Below are 13,013 nucleotides of genomic sequence, written 5' to 3'. Positions count from 1 at the left end.
CAGATGAAAGGCAGACTACATGTAACAGCTTGCAAGACTCAAGACTTTAGTTAACTCTCACAAACTGGCCACCTCTACAGAGAACAGATGTCTTCACATCACACCTTGCACAATTAAACTATGCCACTACAATTAAAAGAGTTTTTATTGTTTCAGATTCAAACCCCATTAATGAGCTGCAATTCTCTTTTTAGTAAATTGTGTCCAGTAAAACAAAAGGTTTTGAGTTCATAATTAGTGCATGCAAAAACAATACTTTTGAAATCATGTAATAAAATTGAAATATAAATTTTTTAACTAATGAATCATATAATACAATAAAATAAAAATCAGATAATATTTATATAATTGAATAAACCCTTAACTGTTTTTCCATTTCAAATAAAGAACTAAAGACAAAAGTTTATTTTGTTTGGTTTGAACGCAACTTTTCATTCTATTTTTATCCAGATTACTGTGAAGAGCCATTGATGACATCACTACCCCCAACTTCCTTCCAGAACTCATCAAAATTTTCTGACAGGAGGTCACCACACTATTCTAAACTCAACAGAAGAGATGGTATGTGCTCCTATCTTCATGTTCTCTTGCCCTGTTTGTATCAAATAACATCCAGTTGTCTGTGTTTATGTGACTAGAGAATTAAGCAGAAGGGAAATTTGTCCTTGTCAGTAAAAGTGTTGACGTAAAGCTTTTTCTTTGTATGAATACCTTACGTAATGCGATTTAGCTTCCACAAACATTGCAAAAAACTATTAAAAGACTTTATACTTTCATTGGAGGGAATCAAAAGTCATCCATGAGCAGTACTGATGTGAAAAGTCCTGGTGATTAGCTGTACCTGAAGCAAGATTTGAAAATGTTTTAGAAGTCATTTCTTAAGTGTGACAACACATAGACAGACATAAATCTCTTGTGACAATATGCAACTTATTTATAACCAGTGGTGGAAAGAGTACTGAAAAAACATACTCAAGTAAAAGTATTATTACATTCCAAACAATGTAGTGTGAGTAGAGTAAAAAGTACTTGTAGAAAAAACAACTTGAGTAAAAAAGTAGCTTATTTAAAAGTACTCATACTGAGCTGCGGATTCTACCCCTTTATAATAAACACTGTGCACTACAATTAATAAATTAAAAAAACATTGTACATGCTGTAATTCACATTATCTTTTGTTCTTTGTCAGAAAGATTGAAGAATATCTATCATCCATCTTTTTAAAATGCATCAAAACAGTACACTCATCACCATTTAAATCATATTGGTTGGGGAAAACTGATATGAGGCTCACTGAGCCTGAGCATGCTATTGTTACACATAAAATATCAATGTTCATAACTGTGCAAAGAATTCGAAAACCTTTAGAAACTCACACGATAGTTCAGCATCACACACCATGAGATGGGTTAAATAGAGAAATTAAAAAATACCCAATTTCTCTCCAAAACGGTACCAGTTTTTGTGTTTTGATAAAGAAATGAGAATCACTAATATTATCAGTTTACCTCACCTAATGCACTAAAAAAGGCTAAGATAGTGAGCTAACACTAATTACACTGTAATTCCATGCCATTAAATATGTTACAAATATGTTACAATTTACAATGTAAATGCACATTGTTCTAGAAGGGTGGCATCATCCCTTACATTTTACACAGCTACATTTACTCAAATTGTAATGCTGATAATATAATTTGTAAGGAAAATTGTGCATTAATAGGGAAGTATATCCGGGGAAACTTTTACAGAAGAAACACACACACACACAAAAACAAATGCATGTCTCTTTGTAGTCTCGCAAAGCTGTTTTATCAGCAGCATCAACAAAAATGTTGAACTTGACATTTTTTTTTGCACAAGTGCACTTGCTAAATGAAGGCGGATTGAAATGGATCAATCAAAAAACGTTTTTTTATTAACAAGCTGTAGTCACGCATTGACAGAAACGCAGTTCAAGTTAACACCATGTTCATAAGGTGCACTGCACTGAATCTGGTTCTCCAATTTCAGTACAGAAGGTGTTTTTCCACAGTTGTAGAGTGTCCCCAACACACCTTCACAACGCACATCGCACGCTCATACTAAACTCCTCAAGAGTCAACAAGCTGCCGACTTCTCCAAGTGACTCCTGCTTGACGAGCGTGAGGGAGAGTTTTTCCTCTTAATGCCGGTGTCATTGAATATTCAAATCAGTGTTAACAAATTCTCGTTTTTAATAAGTGTTTGTAAATTGTCAAGCAACAGCTATTCTTTTTCAGGTGTGTATTTTCCAAAAGAAGTGTAAGCCTAGGTAGATTGGGACCGGTGGTCTCTTTGATCTACTAGGCTTACAATGCCTTTAGGAAATCCAGAACTGGTTCGCTTTTTGAATAACACCATATCCTAACCAGACTTGATGCGACGCCGCGACACACGATTAAAAGGCGTCTTTTCTATATTTCCGTGACATTGCGGCTGGAGCAACACCATACAAGGTATGACAATGATAGTCTCATGTAGCGATTATTTTCTTTATTTAATGTTAAAAGCATTTATTGTGAGTTTAAATATCATTTTGCGTGACCTTGCGTGAGCCGTACTGAAAGCTACAATGAATAATTCACCTCAGATCTTGAAAACAAAGTGTATTTCTATGACAAAGATTATTTCAGTCTCTCGGTATGTAGTTTTAATAATGTTTAAAGTGTAATAAATATGAATTTTATAATCTACCGGTATGTACTTCATTGCTCCGCCCACACACTCTCCTTATTGGCTGTGATTTTGATTGATTGTGTCACTTCTTGTAGTCGTGTTATATCTGAGGGTCTGCTTAGGACACGGTGTAAGATTTTCCTTACATGCAAGTGAAAGGAAAGTTTAGCCAAAATGAATATTCTGTCATCACCCTCAAGTCATTCCAAACCTGTGTGAGCTTTTTCTTCTGTGGTACATAAAATATGATATTTGGATTTGAGATCTATCTCAGTGGGTTTTTGGACACAGAAAAGTCAGTCCTAATTGAAAAAAGTGGAACATGGCATGGCACATGGAAAATGGAACAACATGAGAGGGTGAGTAAATGATTTAGTTTTGGGTGAACTACAGTATATCCCTTTTCATCAGAAATGCCGGTGGATTCAGGTTTCCAGAACAACAACAGCCCCAAAAACCATTGGGAATCAAACCCAGAAGGAGTATAATGGCTGCTTATGATTTGCTTAATGATCCTAAAACACTCACAGACAAAGTATTTTGCCAGACTGAGCTTTGGCAAAGCACGAGGTATAAGAAGAGGACTGTATCAATTATGACTACGCAAACGTGTTGTGGTTTTTACTTCAGGGAGGTGAGAGCAGTTTGATTAATGCAACCTAACAATCAGCAGCTGATTACAGTCTGAAGAAGCACTTGAGAAAACTCCCCAGCCAATTAGGTAGTTAAGCATAGACATGCCAAAAATACCAGCTTATGTTGAGGCCCTTTGAGAGCGTTGTTTTGTGCATTGTAAGTTGTTTGACCTCATGGGCCAAACACACTCTAAGAACTTCCTTATGATGCTTGGTGGCACTCGCAAATTATCCCAATACCAAACTTGGTAGTAGATTCGTAACTTTTTGGATTAACAGTGTCTTCCAGCGGTAATAAGTGGGGCTACGATATGGCGGCTTGCCCGTGTCATCCCCAAGGCATTTCTTTTTCACATCATGCCTCTTTCTTAGTAACAGCAGGAGGTTTTCTTTCACTGTGAGACACAGACAGGCAGCCCGTTCCCAGTCACTGCCAGCCTGATCCAAACGTGTGCAGACACCAAATGTTATCTTTAGATCTATCCATCTATTTATTATCTGTCTCTGATTGTCATTAGAATACAAGATCTGTAAGTTGTCATTTATGTCTGTGCCTGTTATTTATGTCAGGTTGGAAATGATTTAATAAATTAAACAAACCGCCCATGCTAAAAAAAAAAAAATTCTGGATGCACATACTAAAAGAATCTTATCTGCCTTCTCATGGAGCCTACAGTAAAATCCAACAAGCTCAGAGTGTTCATCCTGACCTTGTGTGAAAATCTTTACAGATGATATGTACAGCTCTGATGAAGCATTTATTATCCGACCATCTTGTTCTGACTTGCCCCGAGGCAACCCTGTCACACCTGACCTTGAGGGTTTCCTTTTTCCACACCAGCTTTATGTTCTCTTTAAAAGCAACTTGAGCTAGAGGCGTGCGATATTGACACAAATGATTAACGATAATGATAATTAAACGATATTTTGCTCAGTGGTTTTGTGCTGTTGCCTTGACTGGTTTATGCCTGTCATGGACAGCTGACTCCCGAAGCCTTTCATATTCTACATATTCTGTGCAGTGAATAATTCACAGCAGTAATAGAAATGAACTTTTCCACTATATGCATTATTTTACCCATTAAACTGATTTCCAGGGGACTTTTACCTTCATAGTGTAATTATTTTATTACTTTTTTAGATGGATGCATAATCTTTGATGTCAAATTCTTACATTTAATCAATAAATTCAGTTAAAATAATAAGACACCGTTACCAATCAAATAAAATCTGTATCCATATTTGCACTACAGAAGTGGCACAGAAGCTGTATCTGAAGTGGCATTTACACTGACTTTTTAATGCAGATCAGAGGTGGATTGAATGCATTTACAACTGCTTAAATATAAAAATAAAACAATACTTTAAATATGAAACTAAAACCGGCAGTACTATAGGTGGCGGCAAGTAACTGTCTTAATGAGTTGAGTCAGTGAGTCATTCACTCAAACAGTTTATTGAAACAATACATTCAAACAATTCGTTCAAACAGCAGATTCATTTTATCATTGAATAATTCATTAAACTGATCCATTCAAAACACTGATTTTATCAGTATCCAAACACTGCTGTGTGTTTAATTAGAACATTTTTGTTGACAATATTGTGTCTTAAATGTAATTCTAAATTGTAATGCATCGTTAAAACAATAATCATGATATTTTTGTAGACAATACATATCGAACGACATAACAGGCAAATTTCTTTGGCAGATTCAGATCTTTAGAGGCTGCACTTTTTCTTCAAATGTTTGCATTTGATAACATGGGCAGTGTTCTTTATTGTTGTTCCAAGGTGTGTGTCATTTCTTTGCTATCATGCCACTTGCAGAAATCAAACACAACTCCTTTAATATACCGCTTGCTTGATTTATAGATTGTCCTCTCTGCCAGCATTCTTTCTGCGGGTACCGTTTGCTGAATTCTGGCAAAAGAAAAAGAAAAGGAGATGGGTACTCAGTAGGTCTGCGTGGGTGGACAAATATTTCCAAGAATTCTGTGAAGTGTGTGTGAGACCTGCTTTTATTTTCCATTCTGAATAAGAGATGCAGAAAAACATGCAACTAGAAAAACTAGTAAGACATGCAAGTGTAGAAATATGCTGTGTAATTTCCAAATTGCCTTTTTTAACCGCAGTAATATTATACTGCACTGAGGTCTGTCAACTCTCCTCTAGGGATTGTCGATTTCTATCACAAAAAGAGAGAGACTGAGCCACAAAACTACTGGAACAAATTTAATTCATTTTTTCTCTGACCACTAAGCTTCAGTCCTGTCAGCATGATGAACGGGGGTATGAAATCTTAGTAAGTGCTTGAATTGTGGGGAAAATTATGCTTAAACTCTTTTTCTTTCCTCTGCACTTTTTTCCTTCTTAAAATCTTCTTCAAATCACTGGCTCTTGATCTGCCCCTGTAGGTGATGGGGGTTGGTCTCCGAATGGAGAAGACCAACAACCTTGGCTGCAGCTGGACCTACGGGACAGGTTGAAAGTCACATCTATTGCTACCCAGGGTCGCTGGGGCAGCTCTGACTGGGTGGCCCGCTACCAGCTACAGTATAGTGACTCTGGACGAACCTGGAGACCATATAGACAAGAGGATGTGATATGGGTGAGTCTAGGAACATGCATCTTGAGTGATTGCCTAGACATTATTATGCATTGTTTGAATAATGGGACACCAATGATAAGAAACCTTTAGCACAAGTGAGAAATGAAACCATAGCAACCATAACTAAATAGAAGAGACTCTGGTTGTCAAATGTACCGGTACCAGTTGGTGCTAAAAACAAATTGACGGTATCAACATTTCTGCAGTACCTGGTATGTTCAGTACCTGCTGATAGACGCTGCTCTCATTTATGTTTGTTTGAGCGCTCTCTGAGCGTCAAAGGTTTATATTTTCAGCATTTCTTTATAAGCATTGTAGCCCATCACAATCATATCTGTTGAGGATGTGAACGCAATGACATTAGTCAGTCAGTCAGCAAGTTAGTCAGAATCTGCTTAACACACCGCTGAAAACTAACGCACGCTCGTGAATCCTTTCATTAAAGAAATAGTTTTCGCAAGGCGGCAGCATTCAGTGAACTTGCACTTTAGATATTGAGTACGTAAACAACAAAATGCTTATAACTCACAAAAAACAGCAGACAGCTTATTGAAATAACCCGTTGTCCTGGTTTACATGCCTACTGATAACCCAGCAACGCAAGAAAGCCGGGTTTACAAGACTTTATTAATTAATTTATTTATTTCCCAGTAGTGATGTCAAAATGTAACCATTCGTGTATCCAACATGTCAACGGGAAACTTACGGACTCATATTATCCTCTCATGCAGTTACAGGTTCAGCATCTTAACTGTAGCACTTCTGCACAAGATGAGAACTAATTTTTTATAATTTCTTGTATCAGGAAAGAGTTTATAAATTGTTAGTTGAGATATTTCCTCAGCCCCTACAGCGAAACGCTCGCTCTTTGGATGCGCTTTATTCTGCAGACAAATTTTAAATGCACACTTCAATAAACCGACAGAACGCAGGTTAATGTTTTTATATGCCGGGAAAATTCGGGGTGAAGGGCCAAAAATATGCTTAAGCCGTTTGTGACTTTACTCCGATAAAGGAAAACGGGTTTACGCGTTTATATGGCCACATGCATTGTCGGCTTATTAAACATAATTGGGGTTAGAACGTGCATGATGTAAAGGCGCTCATTGACCGCCTTAGTGATTATAAAGGGAGGGCACTTCTCTTGCTTTCTGTTTATTACCCCATCACAATCTGAATAGAATTTTTGTTTTGCATGCTGCTAAGTACACTGCAAATTTTCTGGGTTGAAAACCATATTTAAATGCACAATTGAATCGAAAAACAGCGATGATTGACTGTGATAACCAACGGACGAGACAAAACCGGACACAATTTTTTAAAGTACTTAATTCAACATTTTTTGCTGTGGTACTAAAATCGGTACAGAGCACAATGAAATTTTACTGGCATTGATACAGACTGCTGAAATTCTGGTTACACTTTATTTTACAGTACATGTACTCACAGTGTAGTTACTCAAGAAAGTACTGGTAATATAAGGTACCTACATGGGCCAGGTATAGGGGTAGGTTCAGGGTTAGTACCTAGTTATAACCCAGTTATTGTAATTGCTATAATAAGTAAATTATAGTATGTACATGCGGAACAGGACTGTAAAATTAAGTGCAACCGAATTTTTGTACCTTGACAACCCTAGAAGAGCTTGACAAACAAGCTTTATGAGTGTCATAAGCTGTTTTCAGAGAAGACAATATTAAGCTTATGCTTTTTATCCATAGCTATAGAAAGTGTATTCTCTACAGTGTTATTTTAGCATTATGTACTATCATAGTATTTATTATTTTGAAATATCTTTATTTTGATCGTCCACTTTAGACATCTGACTAACTATAACTAACTCTCATTAGAGTAATATTTGACTGTAGTATACTGTTAGGTTAGGTGTTAGGTTTCAAATTAGTACAGAATGTTTTGATGGGGACCATCAAAATAAAGTGTTAGCATATATTAAGCAGATCCGTCTACTAATAATCTAATGAGAGTTAATTGATGTTTAGTTGTAAAGTTACTTATAGTAAGTAGAATGTCTAAAGTGGACCATTAAAATAGTGTTACCTAAGCTTTGATTTTTATTTTTATTTTTCATTGCTACTAACCAATTCATGTGTTGAGTTGTTGATCATTGCTACTTACCAATTCATGGGTCACCTGCAAACTTTATTTTTACTTTGAGTCTTTTACTCCATTTGATTGTCAAATATTCCGGCCTATATTTTGATTCAAATCACAGGGATCTGAATGGCGTGTGTGTGGCATTGATGCAAGATGCAATGAAGCACAAGGCATTATGATGAACTGCGTTCAGTGATGGAATTTTGTTTGGAATATGTTGATAAATTATTCTCCCTGTCTGAGATCAATAAAACACACTCTGGGTCACTTAAGACCTGTCAGTGCATGCGGCACATACAAATGATTCATTAGACTATGTTAATTAATCCTGCAGTTCTCTAGTGGCTTGTTTTGGTGAAGTGATTTTCCACAGAGAAGAAATTTAAATGGATCTGATCTCCATCTTGCATTGAGTTCCATCCTCTTATTTTGAGACTTTCCTTCAGACTAAAAGTAAAATTTCCCAGAAATGTCAATCAATCTTGTGTTCTTGCTTTTCTTCCTAATGAACTGATAGGAGGGAATATTACTTATTATTAATGAATTCTAAGTATCCAGAGTCCACTGTGAAAATGCTGGTGACACATTGAATTGAACATTAATTATTCTGAAGGACATCTTGCTAATTTGCTTAATTATTTTAGATTATTAATTAATAAGATGGATATTTGTCTACTGGGAAGACATAATAGTAATTTGATAGTAAAATAGTAAAAATAATTTCTATGATGAATAACAGTTGGTTGACCAAGTTTCAGCATAGAAATAGAAAAGGAATCCATTTGTTCAGCCTCCAGCCTAACCAGCAGGTTTATTTTCACCTTGAAATATCAAGTCTGTCACCAATCGAGATGGTGTAAGCTATGGTGTGGCCAAAAGGAGATGCATGCGAAAGGAGAAACTGTGCTTGTTGGGCACACACTGGCAATAGGACCTTGAATTTTGCTTGTTTACCCATTCAGAGGAGGAAACCATCTCACAGAGGTGCCAGTCTGTGCCAAGGTGAGCTGCCATGCCAGCTGAAGCAGATGCCAGTGAGCCAGACAGACAGAATCCGATGCCATCTGTTTAACGCCAAAATACAGTCATCCACTTTGACTAAACCGAAACACGCTGCCCATTAGATAAGGTTCTTCTCATCGTTACTGCCCACCAGCTACTAGCTGTTAATCATGGTAAACATGTGAGTCAGTAAGTCAATATAAATCCAAATGGTGTGATTCTGCCTCTTACATGGTATTTATGAAGCCATTCTGACTGTGCATTTGTGCGTTAATGATTTTGGATTGTTAATGTACACCTGTATGGTTACATGCGAACTATGACACTGTTTGAAAAATAATTATCTATTGGCACGGAAGGGTTGAGGCTAATGGATGGAAGAGAACGGGAAAATACAGCGGTGATTCTACAAAGAGAAAATTTGTCATGATTCATTCTTTTGTCATGATGTCAGAAATACTGCTGCGCCAGTTTTTAAAAAATAAAGTTAAGTTTTTGTTGCGCAGATATCCCTCTCTCTTTCCCACCATCTATGTGAGAGCTTTCTGGGGCCTGGAGTTGGCCTACAGCTGAGGTTTTATTCCTGCTTGTACAAAGCATTTATTCTCACCACAGCATGAAGGTGGTGCGATTTGACAATTAAATCCTACATTAGCCACCGTCCCCCCTACCTGCCTCACCTGCATTTTCAACAGCTGTACAGTACATTTCGCTCCTTTATTTGCTTTTATCTATATCTATATCCATTGACCTTTGCCTCCTGTGTGCATGTCAGAGAGAAGAAAGCAGTTGAGAAGCATTATAAAGGCATCCACAATCCAAGCAAAGAACTAGAGTGAGTGGGTTTCATGCAGTATTGATGAATTGTACATTTTATTACTTATGTGTACAGAAAAGATACCCAAGCTGATTTTCTGCCAAAACGGGTGTGTACAGATTAAAAAAAATTCTTAGCCTCGCTTTAATGTTAATGTTAATTAATCTGGGTTGTTGTTTTTTTTAATTGAGAAGCAGCATATACCTGGGAAAACCATGTAAGGGCTTTCCACCCACACACACTACCATTAAAAAAATAATAATAAATAAAAAATGTAGGAAATGAATACATATTCAGCAAGGATGCGTTAAATTGATCAAAAGTAACAGTAAATGCATTTAGAATTAGGATATACAAAAGATTTCAATTTGAAATAAATGCTTTTGAACTTTCTATTCATTTAGGAATCCTGCAAAACAAATATTACAGAGACCACAAAAATATTATGCTGCCAACTGTTTTACATTTTTTATAATTTTAAGAACTATTTGACCACCAAATCAGTATAGTAGAATAATTTTATGTAGGATGAAGTTATCTTAGATTGTAAACGTAATATTTCACAGTAATACTGTTTTTACTGTATTTTTGATCAAATAAATGCCTCATTGGTGCGCTTTAGAGGCTTTCGAAAACAAAATCTTACTGACCCCAAACTTTTGAATAGGGATGCACCAAAATTTCGGCTACTGAAATTTAGCGGCCGAAAATGGCATTTTCGTTTTTTGGCCGAAAGAGAACAAAAGGCCAAAAATATGCCGCACCTCTCCTCCGTGTTCAGCAATCAGGTTTTATTCTGGCATTCAGCATGTTTTGTAACTTTGCGAGCCACTCCACTTCCGAAGATGCACAACTTCAAAGCGACTACTAAGTGTTCGGATGCACGCTCTTCTCAGTCGCTCACGGCCCAAATGCTCCACTAATGTACCGTTCACCCTCACCGGAAAAGCAACGTCTGCTCACAAAAACGAGCCGACATGAAATTTCTCTGCACTTGTTTCTGTTTGCAATAGCCCTACTTTGTTGTAATATGGTGTGTGTATAGCCGTGCTGGGCAACACTGGTAAAATGACGCTACCCTCTCGTTCACTGATCTGCTCCCTGCTATCTGCTCACATGCTCTGATAATAATAGATTTGTAGGACTACTTTATTTTGATAATTGGTCAAAAATTAAATCTGTTACATCTGATTCTGTTGCGTAGAGCTGAATAATATTGTTATTTTAGTATAGGCCTTTTTTCTGTCTAATTTTTATGTTACTTTAAAGGGGTGGTATAATGCCCCTTTTTACAATATGTAAAATAAGAGCTTGTGTGTGTGTGTGTGTGTGTGTGTTAGCAGCTCTGATTACCTCACACAGACAAGCACTAAAATGTCAGAAATTGTTCTGCCTTTTATGTTCAAACCGGAGTCGGACAATGATGGAGAGACTCAAAAAGAAGGGACAACATGTATGCAACAGGACGTTTCTGAATGGTTAGTTGATGAATTTATGTTGCTGATGTGGAGTTAACTATCTTCAATTAGCATATTTTGTCATGATAGTCTATAAAATCGCTCGTGTGGGAACTGTTGTAAGATGCCTAGAGAGTGGCATGCTATTGCATTTGTGTTACGTACTGTATTGCATGTGAAAAGACGGATGCGACAGCTTGAGCAGACTCACAAATGTGCTCGACTACAACAACTCTTCCTCTTCTCAACATGGACTGCGTGTTCCCGGGGCGTGGTTTATGTACATTTTAGGGTTAGTGATGTCACTAACCCGGGAGGAATTTAGTGTGGTCCCTACCAGCCGTTTGTTGTAGTCCTTAAAAAACGATTTCTTTAAAAGTAAATATATTCCTTTTGCTTTTATTTTTACTGGCTTGTAGTTTTTAAATTCAGATTCATTAAATTATTGTATTTAATTAAAAAGTATTATAATAATACAATTATACAAAAAATGTTTTTAAAAAGAAATGAATAATTATATATATTTAAAAAAAAAAAAGGCATTTTCGGTTTCGGTATCGGTTTTCGGCCAAGTGCATCTAGAAGTTTCAGTTTTGGCTAGGGTTGCCAACTTCCGAAAAGAAAAATGCGGGACATATTACTATATTTTGGCGATTTCGGTTTTTCGGACATACAGTAGGCCAGTGGTTCCCAAACTGTGGTCCGCGGACCACTAGTGGTCCGTGAGGGTACTGCAGGTGGTCCGTGGAAAGGCAAAATAAAATACAACATAATATTTGTTTACCTTCATTTTACCAGGAAATTCCCATAAAAAAAGTAAAAAGAATATGTAGGCCTATATTGATATAAAATTTAATTAAATTGTCAAGTTATTGTGTGATTAGTAAAATAGGCTAGTGGCCTATTTCGGTGGATAGCAACAGGTTCTCTGAAGAGAAAAGAGGCAGAGGCAAATATTTTGACATTATATTAAATATTTGTCTGATTATAATTTCACCAACAATAATTCTGGATTGCCTCCACCAAACAAGTAAATAAGAAATAAGCAAATCAGAACACTGCTCGTGCTCGCCAAAACAGCAGTATGCGCGCAAGTGTGAACCATAGTGTTTCTTGCTGTATCTTTTACTGGGGTCTCCAAAACGTCGCTCGCGATCGTGTCGTTTGCGCTCTCAAGTTCGTTATTTCATGTAGGCGCACGGCAAGCGCGCTCATAATTGAAGCGACGCGCTCATTTTTTCCAGGCGCAGCGAGATGAAAACACCTCAACTTTTCATAATGCCGCAAACGCACCGCCGTTCATGTGACAAGAACAAACCAATCAGCTTCATCCTTTCCGTAAACATTGAAAGCTCAGTCAACATGAACAATGGGGGTGCACCGGCTGCACCCAAACACTACGGGTGTTTTTCTCTTCTCCGTAAATAAATCTTGTAGCAGAGCTACAGCAAGCGTTTTTCGATGGTGTAAATCTATTAGCTACTAAAACTTCTTTGTCGTTGTGGAGAGCGCAGTGCATGGTTGCATAGCAACGACAGACAGCACGGGAAATCGGACCGAATTTTATTTTTAATAATAAAAGATTGCTAATGTGCATCAATGTAAATGGCAAGTAATTTATCTTTTTTTGACTCATTCTTTTTATAAAAATGATTTAAAGGCTGAAATATGTGAGGTTT

The 13,013-nt window shown here is 37.0% G+C and overlaps 1 protein-coding gene across 2 annotated transcripts in view; it reads left to right on the top strand.

Moving 5' to 3' along the window:
- cntnap5l (contactin associated protein family member 5 like) overlaps window positions 1-13,013 on the top strand; it is a 76,711-nt gene that overhangs the window by 23,439 nt on the left and 40,259 nt on the right. For both annotated transcript variants that reach the window (XR_008806854.1, XM_056248650.1), the window contains exons 2-3: window positions 451-561; window positions 5,750-5,943. Coding sequence is in view for 1 of the 2 variants with exons in the window: in XM_056248650.1 (XP_056104625.1) it covers window positions 451-561; window positions 5,750-5,943 (305 nt within the window). In the remaining variant the exon portion in view is untranslated. The remainder of the gene's footprint in view (window positions 1-450; window positions 562-5,749; window positions 5,944-13,013) is intronic.

The sequence above is a fragment of the Rhinichthys klamathensis genome, unplaced genomic scaffold, assembly GCF_029890125.1.
Source record: "Rhinichthys klamathensis goyatoka isolate OS25496 unplaced genomic scaffold, OSU_Roscu_1.1 h1tg000056l_1, whole genome shotgun sequence".
Lineage (NCBI taxonomy): Eukaryota > Metazoa > Chordata > Actinopteri > Cypriniformes > Leuciscidae > Rhinichthys > Rhinichthys klamathensis.
Note: the sequence above shows the minus strand (reverse complement) of the source record. Positions and strands in the feature narration are given on the sequence as shown.